Raw genomic sequence first — 20,165 nt, 5'->3', positions numbered from 1 at the left:
GACGCTCGCTCCTGGGCGGGCTGCAGCCCTAGTCACTCCTTGTGCCGGATTAGCCCGGACTGGAAGTGGTACTACCTGATCTCAGTTATCGGATTCGCGGCCCTTCGGAGAGGCGACTTGATCCTCGTGAACACTAGGTGGTGTCCCTTAGATGCCTTCTACCTCGAGCCTCTATTTCCCTAGTGGGAAATAATTTCTTTGTCATCACAGCTGGACGTTTTCTGCCCCTTCCTCATCACCCTACACCTTCCTCTTTTTTATCCGCACTTTTCGAAGGGAACTCGCCGTTTTCCACTGTGTGTATTTATCTAGTAGATTGTAAACTTCCCGAGGGCAGGATCTATGCCTTTTAAAATCTGATTTTCTAGCTTAGGCCAGCGATCCTTACCCAGGGAGAACAGGTTTGCAAAGTATCTGTTGAATACATGAATGAATGAATGAATGAATGATTTTGTATCGTAAATGTTGCTGAAGAGTTAAGCAGTGGAAAAGTTCTAGGTAAGAACTTCTTTCCTTTCCTTACCTGGGAATCCCGTGGTGAGGAAGAACCTGCCTTTGTGGAGCTGACAGTTTAATGGGGAAAACTGCTGTAAATGAAAGGGTCCCTATTGGACCCGACGAATGTAAAACCAGGACCCAGCAGATGAGTGGGCGCACTGAAGTTGCGTCCTACAAAATAGGCAATAGTCCTGTAGCTGGAGAGGGCCCAAACTAAGAACTGAATGCAACAAATGCATCCAGGGGGCGGAGGGGCGGGGTTCTCCAAGGTATCCGATGATGCTGGCTGATTTGTTAGACCTCGCGCTCCACTTTAAGGGTTTAACCCCGCTGTGGCAGCTCAGAAAGGCTTTGTGAATGGGCAGTGGGTTGGAGCTTTAAAAAATGATGTAAATCAAATTACTACATCCCAGTTGACAGACGTTTAGTTCTAAAGCATACCTGATCGAGGGAGAGGAGGTAGGATGGGGAAGGTGTCGGAATTTTCTTTTATGCTTTAGTTAAAAATGAATCTTCACTTTCCTCACGGATGTTAACATTAGAAATGATTCATGCTCAGATGAGCCACGGTTCCAAATAGACAGGCTTGCTCAGAGTCAATTGGAACAGCTTGTTCTAAATTCGAGGTGACAAATTCCTACCTTGCCTTATAAATTGGGAAGCATACGTCAATGTTTGTTTTATTCACTAATGTAAGCCCAGTCTAATTTTAAAAATTACTTTTTAAATAAAGAGTTGCCTGTTTAATGGGATATTTCACCGTTGTTGGAAGTGGCTGTTTCAAAAGAAAACTCTCAGTTGCAGTCTGCCCTTTAGCAAATATCAAGAATTCATCATGTAATTTTTGTCTTCTTGTTCTGCTTTCATCTTGCCTATATAACTGTCCCCTACCCACCTCCCCTCAGTGAGCTAATTTTGCCAGTGGCACATTTCTTATTAAACTCAGAAAAACAAAAAACCTCAAGAACTATAGGGAAATACCTACATGTGTTGTGCATTCTGAAAATCTGTTATAATTTTCAGTATGGGAAACGATGCAAGCTGTTGAAATTATTTTTATCTAAACTGTAAAAATGCTTTATATCATTATAGTTTTTAAATTTGCCCCAAGCTTCTGAAAAGAAGGATTTGTTTACACGCTATTTATACTGCACTGTACAGTAATGATTTTGGCATTTTCAGCAGATAAATGGCAGTGCAATGGATGATACCACACACATTCCTTCCTAATTTGTGAGCACTTCACAGGGACAGTCAAAGGGAGGGTTCATGAGATAATTTTGAACCCCAGTATTCGCCTTCAGCTCTGCAGGGTAGATTCTTTCTCCCACTGAATTTGGAACTATTGTTTTATAGTGGATGTTAAAACTCTCCTACTGAAAGTAATTTGAATTGAAATTTATTAATCAATTTTCTCTTAAATTTCTCCCTTTACTTTTTAATGTAAAGTAGGGTGTTGCTGTCAAAGAAGGAAACTTTGCTCTAAGGAAACTTTGGAAGTTACCAGTGTAGAGAACACCAGTGCAAGCAGCCACAATGCCTGGAGAAACAGGAAAAACAGATATGGAGAGGATTGGCCTCTTCAGTGAGATGGAATATATTACTGTTGGTGATAAATATGTGTCACCATTTAATCGTGAGTATATTTGATTTTCTTTACAGCCTAAGTGTGGCATTTTCTATAAGCAATTTTCAGTTTTCAACCTGAGCGAGAACAAGACCCTGTCTTTATGAAATATAGAAAAATTTGCCAAGTGTTGTGGCAGGTGCCTGTAGTCCCAGCTACTCAGGAGGCTGAGGCAGGAGGATCACATGAGCCCAGGACTTTGAGGTTGCCATGAGCTATGAATGACACCCTGGCACTCTACCAAGGGTGGCAGAGTGAGAATCTGTCTCAAAAAAAAAGAAAAGAAATTTTGAATTTAGTGTTTAAGTCATATAGTATTTCATTAGTATATGTTTTAAAGAATTTAGTTCTGAAGTTGATTAACTTGTAAAATTTCAATAGACTCAGGAGATAATTTAATTTTATAAGAGTAGGAAACTCATTTTATTGGGCTACTCTACCCTTATTTATTGTCCTCTTAAGGAAATTTTATTTCTTTCAGAAGGTACATAGCAGTTTTCTCCCAGAATATTTTGCTGTTAGTTTTTTCTTCTTGGACGAGACATTCCAGTATGCAGACAGCGGACTGTCAGCATTTGCATCCAAGACCATCCAGTAATACGAAATGCTAAATGAATGCCCAAGGGATTTTTAGAAAAGTCATAAATCATAAAAAGGGCTAAAGTAAATAAATATTTTACATGTCTCAGTTAAATTTTTGGATATCCAATGACTTGTATGAAACAATAAAAAGGAAAACACTGATTTGTAAACATCTCTAGGATAAGTAAAACAGCAAGGTGTAGAATAGTGCATATTGTATTCTAAGCATCAACAACCAAAAATATATATATGAAAATATTCACTTGAACATGCCTAAACATTCTCTGGAAAACTAAATCTCATTGCTCTGGAAAAGAACTGGGTATCCAAGCATGAGAGGAAGACATCTTGTAAAGACTTTATACTTTTTTGAATTTGGAATTATTTGAATGTACTGGATTTTCAAAAAATCAGGTTAAAAAAATCGATGATACAAATTCAACAAGTCAGTACCCAGTTGAATTAAGGGTTCTGTACTCTTCAAAAAAATTTGCACATTACCATAAGACTCCTCAAATACAACTCTAACATTATCAAAGAAGTTCTGAATATTTGTGTAAACATCTTTTGAAACAGTACTGGGTTACTAGTATTTCATTGTCTATACCACAACTTTTTATTTTTATTTTAATTTTTTAAATTTTTATTAAATCATAACTTTGTACATTGATGCATTTATGGGGCTCAGGGTACTACTTTGATATACAATGTGAAATGCTTACATTGAACTAAGTAACACATCCGTCCCAATTATGCTCATTTCTTAATAGTTTTGAAATGTACCATTGCATTATGCACATTAGGTGAGATCTCCCCAGATACCTTCCTTCCTCCTATATATCCCCCCTCCCCTCCCCTCTCTGTCCTCTTCCCTTCTACTTTCTGGACTATAGTTACGTTTTGCCATTTGTATGAGTGTGTAGGTGGTTATATATTGATTTCATAGAAGTATTGAGTACATTGGATATTTTTTTTCCATTCTTGACATACTTTACTAAGAAGAATATGCTCCAGCTCCATCCAGGTAAAGACAAAAGATGTGAAGTCTCCATCTTTTTTATGGCTGTATAGTATTCCATCATGTACATATACCACAATTTGTTAATCCATTCATGGGTCAATGGGCACTTGGGCTATTTCCATGTCTTGGCTGTTATGAATTGGGCTGCAATAAACATTCTGGTACAAATGTCTTTGTTGTAAAATGATTTTTGATCATCTGGAAATACCACAACTTTTAATCTGTTCTCTTATTGATGGACATTTGGGCTGTTTCTTGGTTTTGATCATTACGAGTGAAATTGCTATGAACATTCTTGCTCATGTCTTAGTTGGACATAGGCACTCAAAATTTGAGTATAAAACACCCTTCTCTTTAACATACTCACATGCTCTTACTGACATCTCACGCAAATAGCATTTTCTAGTACTTAGATAGAAAAATACCGGATTAGATAACCTTAATACTGGATTAGATAACCTTAAATTTTAAAATTCAGAGTGTAACCATGACCTTAACCTAAAGGTTCAAATGTTTCAATGATAACTTCTTAGGCTTTGTTTAGAACTAAAAAATCATAACTGAACCAAACAACATTTGGGAACTTTCCTGTTATTTTCTATATCCCTTTAATTACTAGTGAGCTCAAAATTATAATATGCCTAATTTATTTTTTAAAGGACCCTTTAATGAGGCTGCAAGCAAAAAGAGACAGATGCTACCTGGGGGATCCAAGGAAATGTCAGATCTCCAGGCAGGTTACTTTGATCCCCATTTTGTAAGGATTTTTGAAGGCGAAGGCTACATAAATGTGAATCAACTGAAGAGGCAGCATATGATGGGAGAAGCCAAAAAAAATCTAGGCAAAGCCTTCCTCCCCAGTAGTGGAGATAAAAAGCCGTAAGTGTTTGAGGAAAAAAGTCTTAAATAGATTTCCTGCACCTTTATCTATCTAGTGTAAATTGTTTAGTTTTTCTGTAGGACTTACGTTAAATTAATTTTTAAGAATGGTTTCAGGTTGGTTTGCTTTAAGTGGAGGCAGTTACATTGGAAGATTTGGATTGACAGTTCATTTTTTCCTGCACCTTTATCTATCTAGTGTAAATTGTTTATTTTTCTGTGGGACTTACGTTAATTTTTAAGAATGGTTTCAGGCTGGTTTGCTTTAAGTGGAGGCAGTTACATTGGATGATTTAGATTCACAATTCATTTTTTCCTGGGTAGAGTGCCATGGCCTCCAGCTCACAGCAATCGCAAACTCTTGGGCTTAATCGATTCTCTTGCCTCAGCCTCCCAAGTGCTGGGACTATAGGCACCCCCCACAACACCTATTTATTTTTTTTTGTAGTTGTCATTGTTGTTTAGCAGGCTGAGGTCCAGGTTAGAACCTGCCAGCCCTGGTGTATGTGGCCAGCACCCTAAGCACTGAGCAACAGGTGCCGAGTCATAATTTTTTTATTGTTTAACTAGGACCAGAAGAGGTGTTAGATTGACAGGTAATTTTGACAAAATATGTTATTAAATTAAATTTTGATTTATCTAATGTCACTGTTCTCTGTTAGTTTACAGAATAAAAACCAAGTAAATAATAAAAACAAATTTGTTTAGAAAACTTTCAAGAGTCAGGTTTAGGAAAAAAATTGCCTTGTCATCAAGATGTCCGTGGCCTTGCCTATTTTTTCTCTTTTAGAGTGTAATAAAGAATGTGAAATCAAGTGAAACACTTTTTTGATAAATAAAATAACTGATCAGAGATACATTATTTAAAAACCACGTGAAGATACATTTATGTGGTTTCACAATATTTTAGGTTTTTTCTTTTTTTCTTTTTCTTTTTTTTAAAGACAGAGTCTCACTGTACCACCCTCAGTAGAGTGCCATGGCATCACACAACCCACAGCAACCTCTAAGTCCTGGGCTTAGGCGATTCTCTTGCCTCAGCCGCCCAAGTAGCTGGGACTATAGGCGCTCACCACAATGCCTGGCTATTTTTTTAGTGCAGTTTGGCCGGGGCTGGGTTTGAACCCACCACCCTCGGTATATGGGGCTGGTGCCCTACCCACTGAGCCACAGGCACTGCCCAGTTTCACAAGATTTTAGTTGTGATAGTTGTTAATACAAAGTTTCTTTTTCTTAACTTTAATTAAATCATCCATTTAACAAATAAAACCATGTTATATAGCTGAGATTTAAAATTTTATGTTTGTTCCTGCTCAATTACTTTCAACTCTCTCAATTTAGAATTTATGATAAATGAGAACTGAGTGAAGTCTAATATTGTGCTTATTTGTTAATGCTTTTTGAGACTAGTAAAAATACATTTCTATAATTAAGACTTGCTTCTAATTCTAATAGGTAATCATTTCTTCTCAGCCAAATTTATTGTCCTTATTCAGTGTAGGGATTTTCTTCTTTTGTTCTTTCATTATAGTTTCATTTTTTTCTAATTTTCCATACTTTGGACAGAATTGAAATTTTAATTTTTATTGTTTCTTGAACTGATTTTCTTAGATATAAATTTGGAAATGTGAATTTTTTGACACACTGCATTTCTTTTTCACGTATGGCATGTATTTTACCCTTGAAGCAATTTCTTCCATTTTTCAGACTTCCCCCTCCCACCAGCTCTATTTGTGTGGAACATTTAAAATAAGCATAAAAGTATTAAAGACATGTGAAGCAAATAACATTAGATTAAAAACTAATAAAAATTGGTTTTGCTTACCAAAGTCAAACAAGTCAATTGTTACATATGTTTTCTCCTTTTTTCTCTTTTAAAAACTTACTGTAAAATGTATATGTAACATGAAATTTGCCATTTTAACCTCCTTTTAAAAAATTTTAAAAATAATTGTATTTAAGATGTGGATTAGGAAGCTACTATGGAACGATAGGTGGCCCAGTTCCATTCTTCAGTGCACAGTCAAAACCTAGGGACAAGTACCAGCCACCTGGAAAGAATTTATATACAAACCCAGGAAAGAAAGGAACTGGATATGGGTATGATTTTTAATACTTACTAATCATTTGTTGTGAATTTTAAAAATTAAATTAAAAATGTCTAAAGCCTAAAGTCACTACTACTTATTTTCCTTCCTTAGCTATGCAAATATTACTATTGGTAAACAATTTTCACACTCTGCTGATTTCTATGATGCAGCAAAAGTAAATTACAAGGTAAAGGAATCTATTTTGAATGTTTCAAACTTTCTCTTAATTTGGTTAACTCTGAGAATTCACTTACGCTCTAATTTTGCTTTGTTCTATCTATTTGTATTACGGGGGCCAATGGCAGACTGACGTTTATGGATTGTAGTAATTGTACCTTTTTGATGTTAGATTTCCACATCTTGCTGTCGATCCTCTCAGCTCCTTCCTGGATGAGTTTTATCTCTGCTGTGCTTTACCACATCCATCTTACATCTGTTTTCCCCCCCTTTTTGGTCTTAGATCTCTTGACATTTGCTGAGACTTCTATTAACTTGCCTAATCAACTATGTTCTATTTTTTAAGAGTCATATATTAACTGTCCATCACATTTCTATCATACCCCAATATTTTGTGCCTAAGAAAGGAATGGTAATATTTTGGAGCTGATCAAGAGCCCATCACAGTGAGCCAATGGGATGGAGGAGTTGTGGGGTGATGGGAAAAAGGAGAGGTTAGAGAGTGGATGAACCCTTACAGGAGAGAGAGAGAAAGGAAGGGAGAAAAGCCTTCACTTCATTAAATAACAGAAATAAAAAATAAAAGGTACTGGCATATCACTATGGTCACCTCCAAAGTACTCCCCTTGGCCATCTGGTGACTGTAGTTATTAATATTCAGCAATGAGGTATATAGAACTTTTTCTAGGATGAGTTCAAGAACTTGTCAGACCTTGTAAATACACTATGTTTGACTTATAATGAAATCTGTTCATTTAATGTGGGGAATGTCTACATGTGAATAAACTGAGGAACCTTATAAATGTTAGAACAGTATCAACATAATTTAACAATAACAGCATAACTTTAAAAAAGCTGGCAGTAATGAGCAATCAAGTTAGTTTAGAAAAGAAATTAAATGGCAATCACTTTATTAGTTTTTTGTTTTGGGTTTTATAGGCATACAGGCTTAAACAGTTTTGCTATGGTAATTTTAAATCACAATGGGAATATAAGATTAGTGGCTAATTTTGCAAAGGGGCATTTCCAAAACTCAGGAAACATTTTCTATTTAATTGGGCAGAAACCTTGTAAGTAGCTCTGTTTCAATATATGAATTATGCAATTTATATAAAATTTGTATGTAAACTATCTTTCATCTGTAGGAATAATAATGCATGTATAATATATAACCACAATGTAATTTTACCAGTAATTTGTTTTTTACCCTAGACTTTATGGGTGTAAGATACTTTTTTCTGGCAGTAAAGCTATTTTATTCTCATTTTCAGTACTTAACTATAAATAAGTCAGAAATTTTGTTCCTGAATTTCCCAAAAACTAATTCCAAAACTAATTTTAGAAAAAATGTTATTTTTCTTTGACTATTTTAAAAAGATGACTCCATTGTCTTCTTGCTTGAATTGTTTCTGAGGAGAAACCTGCTATCATGCTAATTCTTGTCCTTCTAGTTTTCTTATCACTCATGTGATTATCATTGCCTTTGGTTTTTCTTTCATTTGTCTTGTGCTTGGGGTCAGAGCTTCCTGAATCTTTGGGGTTATAGTTCTTATCAAATTTGGAATATTTCAAGCCATTATTCCCTCAGATGTTTTTTTTGGAGACAAGCATTTCGCTTTGACACCCTTGGTAGAGTGTGGTGGCTTCATAGCTCACAGCAACTCCAAATTCTTCAGCTCAAGCAATTCTCTTGCCTCAGCCTCCCAAGTAGCTGGAGGTGCCTGCCACACCTGGCTATTTTTTAGAAACAAGGTCTCACTTTGGTTCAGGCTGGTCTTGAACCTGTGAGCTCAGGTGCAATCCACCTGCCTCAGTCTCCCAGACTGCTAGGATTACAGGCATGAGCTATAGGCCTGGCCACCTCGGACTTTTTTTTTTTTTAATTTAGACAGTCTCACTTTGTCACCCTCTGCAGAGTGTAATGAAATCATAGCTCACAGCAACCTCAAACTCTTGGGCTCAAGCGATTCTCTTATCTCAGCCTCCTAAGTAGCTGGGATTACAGATGCCTGCCACTACGCCCGGTTATTTTTATTTTTTTATTTTTTAGCAGGCCCAGGCTAGGTTTGAACCCACCAGCCCTGATGCATGTGGCCAGTACCCTATAACCATTGAGCTATGGATACCCAACCCCACCACAGATTTTTTTACTACTCCTTCATTCAGAGATGCCAATTACATGTGTAGTAGGTCTCATGAAATTGTCCAACAACTTAATAATGTCCTATTCAGTTTTTAAGCATTCTCCTTTTTCCTCTTCTGTATTTTTTCAGACAGTCTCACTTTGTCACACTTAAGTACTGTGACATCATAGCTCATAGCAACCTCAAACTCTTTAGCTTAAGTGATCCTTGCCTCAGCCTCAGCTGGGACTATGGTACCTGCCATGACACCCAGCTAGTTTTTCTATTTTTAGTAGAGATAGGGTCTCAATCTTGTTTAGGCTAGTCTCAAACTCCTGAGCTCAAGCAATCCACATAACTCAGCCTCCCAGAGTGCTAGGACTACAGGTATGAGGCACTGGGGCTGGCCCTTCTTTTTCTTTTTCTGTATTTCACTTGGGGTAGTTTCTACTATTGCTGTGTCTTCCAGGTCACTAATTTATTCTTCTATAATATCCAATCTGCTATTAATGCCATCCAGTGTTTTGTTTTGTAAGACAAGATCTTACTCTGTCTCCCAAGCTAGAGTACTATGGCATCATCATAGCTCACTGCATCCTCAAACTCTTGGGCTTAGGTGATCCTCTTGCCTCAGCCTCCCAAGTAGCAGACCAAAGCAAACAGAAATCTTTGAGGAAACGCTTGTTCATTTGTAATTTAAGTAAATGAACAAGGTGAGTTCCATGAAAACTAAATTTTGAGGAACACTTTCCCAAAGGATAAATAGGATCAATTTTAAGTACCACTGTTGTGAAGTAAAAGAGCAAATCACCAAGGGTGGATGAAAGTCCTAAGGGTTGGATGGACAGAGGAAGGAGGCAAGCAAAAGCTACAGAAGAATCTGAGAAGAGTAAAGAATTCTCAAAGTGCTACAGCAGGGTTCTTAAAATTCAGTCTTCCTGGTCAGCACCTGTAGGTCATTGAGTAGGGCGCCAGCCACATACACTGGGGCTGTCAGGTTTGAGCCCAGCCCAGGCCTGCTAAACGACGACAACTGACCTGCAACCAAAAAATAGCCAGGTGTTGTGACCCCAGCTACTTGAGAGGCTGAGGCAAGAGACTCACTTAAGCCCAGGAGTTTGAGGTTGGGAGCTGTGATGCCACAGTACTCTACCAAGGTGACAAAAGTGAGACTCTGTTTCCAAAAAAAAAAAAAAATTCAGTCTTCTTTCTAGTAACTATCTATTTTAGATTTCATTTATCAAGTGTTTTCAGATCAGCTGTTGAATGATGAAATACCAGATTTCATATGTGCAAGAAGTGAAAAAATGAAATCAATCTTTACTTTATACTTATCTTTTTCAATCTGTATTTTATACGTGAATTTTTTTTGGTCCTCTATTAAACAGCAATTTTTATACTTAGTGTTGTCCCATAATTTATGCTATAGAATTTCAACCTCTTTAATTTACAGAAAGAGAATGAAGAACATCATCGTTTAGTTAAAGGGTCACCTTTCAAGTTAAACCTTTACCCAAGGGAATATTTCGATGCGAATCCTTATTTTTCTGAGAAACCATTACCACCAATTAGAAAAGAAGAGAAGAAAGAAGTAGTTCCAAACCCTTTTAAGCCCTCTTCTCCTGGTAAAAAGGTAAGTTACAAATTTTATAATGGAAAACAATAAGCATTATAAAAAAATACTACCTCTTGTTGTCAAATGACTATATTACCCATGTAAATAATAAACCTTTGCTTTTATAGATGCCTAAAATCAGGAAGCCCATTTTTACAGAATTATGTAACCATCTTTTAGTTTTTGAAATGGTGATTAAATATGTTCTTACTGCAAAAGTTTACAAGTGAGAATAAAGATAAAATACTCTGACAGTTCATAAATCTTAGTTTATACTTTGGGTTTGTTTATTTCTGTGAATTGACTATTCATCTCCCTTATGGACTTTATAGTAGGCTGTTTCTCATACTGACTTGTAAGATTATTTCATGTATCAAGGTTTATTCTTGATAAAACCTGTCATTTTATTGAAAATTTTATTCATTTATTCTGTCATTTGTATTGAAAATTTTTTTAGTCTGTTGGGTCTTTGACTTTGGTTATGATATTGTATGCTGTTCAGAAATGTAGCCATCAGATGTAGTCAAATTTATCAATCCTTTGTGGTGAAGTTTATGTCATTTTTCAAACTGTTTTTTTTTTAACCACCAATATTAGAATAATGTACCTTCTTTTTTTGTTTTTTTGAGACAGAATCTCACATTGTCATCCTCGGTAGAGTGCTGTGCCATCATAGCTCACAGCAACCTCAAACTCTTGGGCTCAAGTGACCTTGCCTCAGCCTCCCAAGTAGCAGAGACTACAGGCCTGTTTTTTAGAGACGGGGTCTTGCTTTTGCTCAGGCTGGTCTCAAACTCCTGAGCTCAGGCAATCACCCACCTCAGCCTCCCAGAGTACTAAGATTACAGGCGTGAGCCACCACATCTGGCCTGGAATTTAATAAACTCATATAGTACCAGGCTCCTTGTTCCCTATTTCCTATCAAAATACATCTGAGTAGGTCTCATTCCCTCACACTCCCCTAAGTAAGTGATAACCTGACCTGGTAAACTCTCACTAAATCATCACTGCTTGGCAATAGTGTGGAATATTACCTTACTATCAACATTTTCATTTTCTTATATAGAAATTTTGAAATTAGTGTTTTGACCTTATAGAATTGATAGTAGAGAGACCCTTTGCTGATATTTGAATTAAACAGTATAAGCGAGTTTCTTTAAAAGTAAAACTGACCCACAGACAAACATACATGTGAACTTCTTCATAACCTAATTTTTATAGAAGTATTTTGCAAACCTACATTAAATTGTCTCATTTTTATTTATAGGCTGGTGGAATGAAGGCAGGGACATTTGATTCCTACCCATCACATTCTGCTGACCCTTATGTGGCTAAATTGACAAGGATTTCTGGCAGAGATGGTAAGATTTTCCATCCACCAAGTGGACCAAAAAGCAGACCAATTCAAAGTATAATGACTTTGAATGTCAGAAGGTAAGATACATTTACCCTACAAGCCAAGAAGAAAATGGTTTCAACTTTTTTATCTTCAAAATTATACCTCTTATTTATATAGACCTTTATAACAATCTTTTTCATGGTTCACCTTTCTCATGACAAATCTGGGGGAAAAAGTGGAAAGGAAAAACAAATTTAGGCAACTTTAGAAATCTCAGATCCTTCCAGGTACCTGTCCTCCTCTGTAGAAGTTCTTTTTCATCTTCTGAAATTCTCAACTGAAAAAGTTCAGTGTATCTGTACCCAACTATTTTGCCCATAATTTTTTAAATATTATGGGCGACTTGAGACTATTCAGATACTTGTAGTTCAGTTAGCAGTACATGTTCACATCAGCTATTTCTCAAAGGGAATTTCTTAGCAATTGTGAGGCCTCCTAATGATGCTTGAGAGTTTTGCCCTTAACTTTGAAATAATCTCTTGTGTAAACAAGAAATATTCTGGTTAGTTAAAAATAACATCCCTTATAATGCTTTGGGAAAAGTATATTATCAAAGTTACTTTTTATTTTTTTTATTTTTTTTGAGACAGAGCCTCAAGCTGTCCCCCTGGGTAGAGTGCCGTGGCATTACAGCTCACAGCAACCTCCAACTCCTGGGCTCAAGCGAGTCTCCTGCCTCCGCCTCCCAAGTAGCTGGGGCCACAGGCGCCCACCACAACGCCCGGCTATTTTTTGGTTGCAGCCGTCATTGTTGTTTGGCGGGTCTGGGCTGGGGATTCGAACCCGCCACCTTAGGTGTATGTGGCTGGCGCCTTAGCCGGTTGAGCTATAGGTGCTGAGCCCAAAGTTACTTTTTAAAACTTCACTTTTACCCAGGTTTTGAACACTCTCAAAAATAAAAAAGAAGTTCTTTGGAGTTTAGAACATATTATAATAAATTAGAAGAAAACAATAATTCTATCTGTGTGTGGGCATACACATAGGATCGTGACGAAGTAGAAGAACCCATTTGATTACCTTTCTATCCACTGAAAAAGTTTTAATGCCATAACAAATCTACATATTCCTAACTTTGAATTAAGGACACCAAATTTACATTCTTTTCTTTTATAAAAACAGTAGTACATCCTAAACGTTAGGACACTGATGATATTATTATTATTGCACTAAAATAAGACTGCCTTTCTTTGCAAAAGTGTTTCTGAGTCACTACCCCTTAATGTCTTTACATTTTCTTCACTACACCCACCTTCAGATAGATGGAATTTTGTGTGTTGGAAGGAGTGATATTTCAGGTTTTCTCTGTTCTATTCTATTCAGAGAACAAATCTGACAAAGTGCTATGATACCGTAGGATATATGCTTAAAGCAGGGAAAAAGTAAACAGTAATTGACTGCTTTTTTAGTAATCTTGAATTTATTAAAATCTCTATGTTATCACAAACATTGATTTCTTATACTCTAATTTTAAAATGAATAAACCTTTGGATAGTTCTATTTACAGTTGATTCCCTGTTTTCCTTCTTAAATTAAGTTTCCTAATAAGGTGAAATTTTTTAAGTTTGTGAGAAAATTTTGATTTTTTTAAATTATTAATACATTATAAAAGTTTATTTGAAATGTTTTAATACCACAAATTTTTCTAAGAATGCACAGATACATTACCTGTACTTATAAAATTAAATATGCGTTTATTTTCTAATTTTAGGGCACTAAATATGAAGAACTACAAGACTGCTTCAGTACAGTCCTATTAGCAAGTGGGAGTCAAGGAGCTAAGTAGATCCTGACTACCAGCGATTGTCAGGAGCTAATTATTTGAAAAAATATAAGATGTTGTGATGTTGTGAGGCCGATAGCTCAAGCATCTAAAAGAAATATACGAACTTGTAACTCAAATACTCTGCCTAATTTTAATGCTACTACTTAATAAATACTGTCCATTACTAATAATTTAACATGTGACTGCTAATCTGTTTTTAGATTCTGTATTTCTGAGCAAAATATAATGTTTAGTGATTTTATAAAATCCTGAAGTAGTGTCTATCATTTGAAAGCTTTTACTCCTAATGTTAAAAATTTGCAGGGTCGGAGTGGTAAGGTGGCTTCACCTGTAATCCTAGCATTCTAGGAGGCTGAGGCAGGTAGACTGCTTGAGTTCAAGAGTTCAAGACCAGCCTAGGCAAGAACAAGAACTCATCTCTACTAAAATTAGAAAAACAAGCCAGGCATGGTGATGGGCACGTGTAGTCCCAGCTACTCAAGAGGCAAAGGCAGGAGAATCACTTGACCTCAAAAATTTGAGATGGCTGTGAGCTATGATGCTACGGCACTCTACCCAGGGCAATAAAGTAAGACTGTCTCAAGAAAAGAAAAATAATTGCAAGGTCAGAGGGTAGGGCTGTGGAGGCAGGGTAGGAAGGATAAAAGTACATTTTTAACTTGTTCTTTCTTCTTAGAGGTATTGAAAATTGGACGGAGAGCTATCCAGAGTTAAAGCCTATTAGCATCCTTTTTTTTTTTGAGACAGAGCCTTAAGCTGTCCCCTTGGGTACAGTCCTGTGGCAACACAGCTCACAGCAACCTCCAACTCCTGGGCTCAAGCAATTCTCCTGCCTCTGCTTCCCAAGTAACTGGGACTACAGGCACCTGCCACAATGCCCAGCTATTTTTTGATTGCAGCCATCATTGTTGTTTGGCAGGCCAAGGCTGGATTCGAACCCGCCAGCTCAGGTGTATGTAGCTGGCACCTTAGCTGCTTGAGCCACAGGGACCAAGCCCCTATTAGCATCCTTAACATCAAAGATAAATACTAGATGCATTTCTGTTGCATAGGTTCATGTACACACACGCTGGTGAAGCAAGTGCTTCAGCTTTTGTAGTGTCATGCCTCCTACTCATGTCTTATGTAAAGCATCAGATTATTTAGCTGATGTCAGGCCCATAATGCATTGGGGGAAGGAAGGAAGACTGCACTTGTTCAGTATCTTATAAAAATTCCAAAGTTGCAAGATGGATGAGGTATGTTCCTCCCCAGCTATCCAAAGCTGCCTGTCCCCTAGGTCTCACCTTCTAGTTCCCAGGATAGCTCTTCTCCATCACCTATCCTATCTCTTTCGAAAGCATCAGCTCTTAAATTATATGATTTAATGGCTCGGCGCCTATAGCTCAACCGGCTAAGGCGCCAGCCACGTACACCTAAGGTGGCAGGTTCGAATCCCCAGCTCGGACCCGCCAAACAACAATGATGGCTGCAACCAAAAAATAGCCGGGCGTTGTGGCGGGCGCCTGTGGTCCCAGCTACTTGGGAGGCAGAGGCAGGAGACTCGCTTGAGCCCAGGAGTTGGAGGTTGCTGTGAGTGTGATGCCATGGCACTCTACCCAGGGGGACAGCTTGAGGCTCTGTCTCAAAAAAAAAAAAAAAAAAAAAATTATATGATTTAATTAAATGAGGTCAGACAATTAAGTTGAAGAATTCACCCTAGAAAAACTGCTACATGCCTCACTGCTGAATATCACTATGGTCACCTTCGACCTTGGGAATCTATGCCCAATGCCAGCACCCTTCAAAGCAACTTTGGAACTTTTTTTCTGGAATGGTAATCAGAGCTGTCAGTTCTCGAACTCATCCTAGAAAAAGTGCCACCTACCTCACTGCTGAATATCACTACCATTACCTTTGAAGTACTTGGAAATCTATGCACAGACACTACTGCCTAGTCCACTCTGCAAAGCACTTTTGGAACTCTTTCTGGAACGGCCATCAGAGCTTTTATCGTACAAGGTCTGACAATGAAGTTCGTGAACTCATCCTAGAAAAAGCACTCTGCATACCTCATTGCTGAATATCACTACAGTCACCTTCGAAGCACTCTTCTAGGCCATCTGGGCCCATATAGATATTGTTACATTTTGTTCCCATGTTACTTTCTAAATTTTCCACAGAAATAATGATTCTTTTTAAATGGCTTCAAGTTACATTATTCACTCTACTGCCTTATCAAAATTAGAGAGCAGGGTAAGGTGGAGGATACTTACTTGTAGGAAATCAAATATAGAACATGAGTTAGTAGACAAGAAAGAAGATAGAGAAGAACCTGTTTCCAATTTATTCCTTTCCAAACCTTGTCAAGGGCACAGGCTAGAAGCCCATAGAAATAGCTAAAGAACCATATATCATTCCCAATTTCTAATTAAAAAAACCAGTCTACTAAATTATAAGGTAATTGTAATCATATATAAAAGTGAATTTAAAATTATTTTGTAAGGGGGAAAAAGTACTTGGACAAAGGTCTTTGAAACGCTGATTTTAGAAATTTATTTACATATTTTGGATGGAAACAATTGATACAGTTTACTTGAAGTTCCTGGAAAAAAGAGAAGAATTTTTTTTTAAGGTGAAGTGCTAATGATACTTTAGGATGATTATAATTAAAACCTCCCTGCTCCCTGCCAAAATTTCTTTGTACATATACAATGCATATAAATAATATAAATAATATAAATTTTATCTAAAGAAAAAATCCCTAATTTTACTATATAATAAATTGGATGCAAATCTTATAAAACTAAATTGTGTTAATCTTAAATTTTCTTCTCACTCCTGTACTCCGGCTAGTACTCAATAGACGAATACAATCTTAAACACATGTCTACTAATCTACCGCCACATACGTACCTTTCAAATCAGGAGCTAATGGCCTACTCCTAGGCCTGGACACGTTCTCATAAGTATCATAGTTGCCAAAATGGAATTTCTCTCTCTTTGAAATGTAAACTGTTTTTGGTAGCTCATTATGCTGACTACAGATTTTATCACTTAAACTTAAATATTCTCGTTGAAGATTCCGCATCTCAAATTCTAAGGCATCCCTTTCATTTTCTATACTTCTTACATAGTTTTCTAAAAGTATTTTGTCTTCGGTAAGTCTACTGATGCTGTTTTCAAATTTTACATTTTCTTGGCTATGTTTCTTGAGTTCTTCTTTTAGAATCTCATTATCTCTTTTAATCTCCATTACCATTTGTGATAACATTTCACATTCCTTGCCGATTTCTGTCAAGTTGCTCTTATAAATACTTGCTTCTGATTTTGCATTTTTTATTTCTTTCAGAAAATTCTCTTCTGCAGTAGACTGGTAGGCTTGAATATTCTCAATTTCTCTTTCCAGCATTTGTCTAGCAGCAATAGATTCTTGTAATGTTGTTTCAAGGTTAAGTTTTTCATTGTTAACTGTTTCTATGATGTGAACAAGTGTCTCTTGTTCTGTTTTTGCTAATTTCTCTTTCTCTTTCAGCTGCATTATCTCTAGCTGCTTTTCTTTTATTTCGTTTTCATGTGAGCTTTTTTCCTGGAGAAGCTGGTATGCTTTTTTCTCTAACATTTGTTTCTCATCTTGAATCAACAGAATATTTGTTTTCATTGCTTCCATTTCTATACTAATTCGATTGTTTTCATTACTGACAATGGCCAGGTTACTTTGAGTTTTGTGTTCCTTGCTTTTTAGCTGATCTAATGCTTCTATCATTTGCTGCTTCTCCAAGGAGAACTGGCTATTTTTTTCCTCTAGAGTTTTATTTTGGCCCTGGAGAATATTATATTTACTTATTATTTTTTTTAATTCTTTAAGACACTCCTTGCCATCTTCTTCTGTTTTAATTAACTTAGATTGAATACTATCCTTTTCTTCTACAAGATCCTTAAGCTGCTTTTCATATGTTTCGATTTTCTGTATCAGCGATTGTGTGGTCAAGACAAGAGGTTTTATTTTGGACTTAAGGCTTAGATTTTCATTCTCCAGTTCTGTGGCTTTTTTCTGTATCTGCATAGATTCTTTTAGGTAATTCTGTAAGTACTGAATTTTTGCAACACACTGTTCAGTGACAGAATTGACTCTGGATGTTTTCTCATTTTCAAATATTATTGATCCTTGTTTTGCTACAAATGGCTGCCTTTCCTTGTCTTTCATTTCAAGTTTTGTTTGGTCAAGGAATGACAATGTATGTCTTGGTAGTCTGGAATGGAATTTTAAATCTGTAATACTCTTGCCTGTGATAGGAATTTCTTTATTGTTTTTCTCATTCTTTCTTCCCCTGTGTGCTTCACTCTTAGATAACTTTTTACATTTCCTACAAAAATTCACATGGATTTTTGACACAGTTTCCCTGAGTGGGAGTAATTTGTTTACTAATGCCTCTAATTCCGAAATCCTCTTTGATTTTATATCTTCATGTAAGTTACCTTCTGTGTTTTCTTCCTTAATAAAATTAATTTTTTCCTTGTGAATAGGGGGCGGGTCATATTTACTATTACTTTGAATATTTGTATCAGTTTTTAACATTTGAAGTTCATTAGTAAGTGCTAATTCCCTATCATGTGACTTTTGAAGCTCTTCCTTCATTTGTTTGATAGAATAGCAAATATCATCCAAATTTTCACAAAATCCATGCTTGAGAAAAGGTGCAGTAATTTTGGATTTATCCAGAATTACTGTATCAGCTTGAGACACCACATTTTGAGGTACAGTACGTAGAAAACTATAAAGGTTATTATAACTCTTCAACGCTTCAGAATTTTCCAAAGGCTTTATAATTATGTTTGAAGATGAACTGTCTGTTGAAGTTCTTGGGGTTATTATGTCCTTAAAGTGTATCTGGGATGGAATATTTATACTTTGAGAAAGACCATTAACATTATTATTACTGAAATTTTCTTCCACTGAATGAAGAGTCCTGGAATCTTCAAAATGATGCATTTTCTCCACAGAGAGGACTTCTTTTTGATTCTCCATAGGCTAGTAACAATAAAAAGAGCTCTGTAAATGTACTGTCATTTGCCATCTGACCAAGAAATTAAAATACTATTTTGTGGATGGCTTAAATATACAACGAAAACAAGCCTTTTATCCATTTCTACAGCCAAAAAAATCCCAACAAGTACGATTCATTTTCTCCAGAAAATTTAACAACAGTTGTTTTGAGATCTGTAATTCTGATCTTCACGATTTGCTTAGAACTTGCATTTACTTCCTTAGGGGATAAGATAATTAAGCCAAACCCCCAATTTCAGAAATAGCAGCCGTTGAGAGACCATTACAGATCAGTGGGCAACACGTAAGCAGTACGTCAAATGGGGGGTTGAGGAAATTGAGTATTTCCACAGCTGGGCTGTCACCCTTAGCTTGTACTCCTAGTTTGGGGTGATTTTAGGGTTATGAACTCTCTAAGAAATGCGAATCAGTGTGGACATAGTGATGGTCACTCTGGTTAGGAGCTGTCCAGGGAATCACCCCAGGTCTAGGTCAATCCTAAGTAAATAGGCTATCAAGACTGTCTTGTATTTGAATTCACTTTGGAGTCTTTTGCTATCTGGACTTAGTCAAATGTCCCTCATAGATTCTTAAAAGAGAAATGGGGACACTGTGGAAATACAGAAGTAGACGCACGTTTTTTAAGGTTTTCAGGATGGGAATTTCCTTGTTTTCATCTCGGACAGTCCATTCTTCCTGTAAAGAAGGGGAAAAGGTGAGGACAAACCCGTGGCAGGCACATTTCTGAAGCACCTATGTATAGAAACAATGTGTGCAGAATAACGTACCAAATCCTTTTCAATGCGTGTGCTGAATACTAGATTTTTGTCTGAGCTACATTGTGGGTTTTCTACTTCAATAATACTTTTATTCAATATTTCACTGATTTCAGACTGTACCTTTAAAAGATAAAATTGAGAATGTTAGAATTTGATTTCAGATTTGTAAACTTACGAGTATACAAGAATAATGGGTATTACAATTAAAAGAGATCTTTAAATTTCCCTCCCATAAAAATTCTTTCCTATCATGTGGAATACAAATTAAATTTGGCTAATTTGTGAATTGTGATCAGCTCTATCATTAAAGGAATCCGTAAGAAAACTATGCCTTTATTATGATTATGAAATCAGAAAAAAATTAGTAAAACAATAAACTTCTATGAACTATATTTATTTAAGGATTTTTTTTTTTGATACATAGTATCACTATGTCACCCTTGGTAGAATGCTGTGGCATCACAGCTCACAGCAACCTCAAACTCTTGGGCATAAGTGATTCTCTTGCCTCAGCCTCTCAAGTAGCTGGGACTATAGGCGCATGCCACAACACCTGGCTATTTTTT

The 20,165-nt window shown here is 36.5% G+C and overlaps 2 protein-coding genes across 2 annotated transcripts in view; one reads left to right on the top strand and one right to left on the bottom strand.

Moving 5' to 3' along the window:
- Positions 1 to 50: 50 nt before the first annotated feature.
- On the top strand, positions 51 to 13,964 carry CUNH4orf47 (chromosome unknown C4orf47 homolog). Its single transcript, XM_023514903.1, has 8 exons — positions 51 to 137; positions 1,948 to 2,134; positions 4,388 to 4,607; positions 6,570 to 6,707; positions 6,809 to 6,884; positions 10,451 to 10,630; positions 11,880 to 12,046; positions 13,720 to 13,964. Exons 2-8 carry the CDS (start codon positions 2,035 to 2,037, stop codon positions 13,766 to 13,768), a joined length of 930 nt encoding a protein of 309 aa, XP_023370671.1. The 5' UTR covers positions 51 to 137; positions 1,948 to 2,034; the 3' UTR covers positions 13,769 to 13,964.
- Positions 13,965 to 16,328: 2,364 nt separating this feature from the next.
- Positions 16,329 to 20,165, bottom strand: part of CCDC110 (coiled-coil domain containing 110) — a 20,969-nt gene continuing 17,132 nt past the window's right edge. Inside the window, exons 5-7 of the mRNA XM_023514876.1 lie at positions 19,609 to 19,719; positions 16,690 to 18,805; positions 16,329 to 16,378 (exon numbers count right to left, since the gene is read on the bottom strand). Coding sequence (XP_023370644.1) covers positions 16,329 to 16,378; positions 16,690 to 18,805; positions 19,609 to 19,719 — 2,277 coding nt within the window. The remainder of the gene's footprint in view (positions 16,379 to 16,689; positions 18,806 to 19,608; positions 19,720 to 20,165) is intronic.

The sequence above is a fragment of the Otolemur garnettii genome, unplaced genomic scaffold (assembly GCF_000181295.1).
Source record: "Otolemur garnettii isolate 467f Iridium unplaced genomic scaffold, OtoGar3 scaffold00061, whole genome shotgun sequence".
NCBI classification, from domain to species: Eukaryota; Metazoa; Chordata; class Mammalia; order Primates; family Galagidae; genus Otolemur; species Otolemur garnettii.
This window is presented reverse-complemented; position numbering and strand designations above follow the sequence as displayed.

What these genes read in the sequence shown, in the direction of transcription:
- CUNH4orf47 (XM_023514903.1), top strand. Translation starts at nt 2,035, where the DNA reads ATGCCTGGAGAAACAGGAAAAACAGATATGGAGAGGATTGGCCTCTTC. An exon ending in AAGAAAGGAACTGGATATGG is followed by an intron (nt 6,708 to 6,808) that starts GTATGATTTTTA and finishes TTCCTTCCTTAG; the next exon opens with CTATGCAAATATTACTATTG. An exon ending in CCTCTTCTCCTGGTAAAAAG is followed by an intron (nt 10,631 to 11,879) that starts GTAAGTTACAAA and finishes TTTTATTTATAG; the next exon opens with GCTGGTGGAATGAAGGCAGG.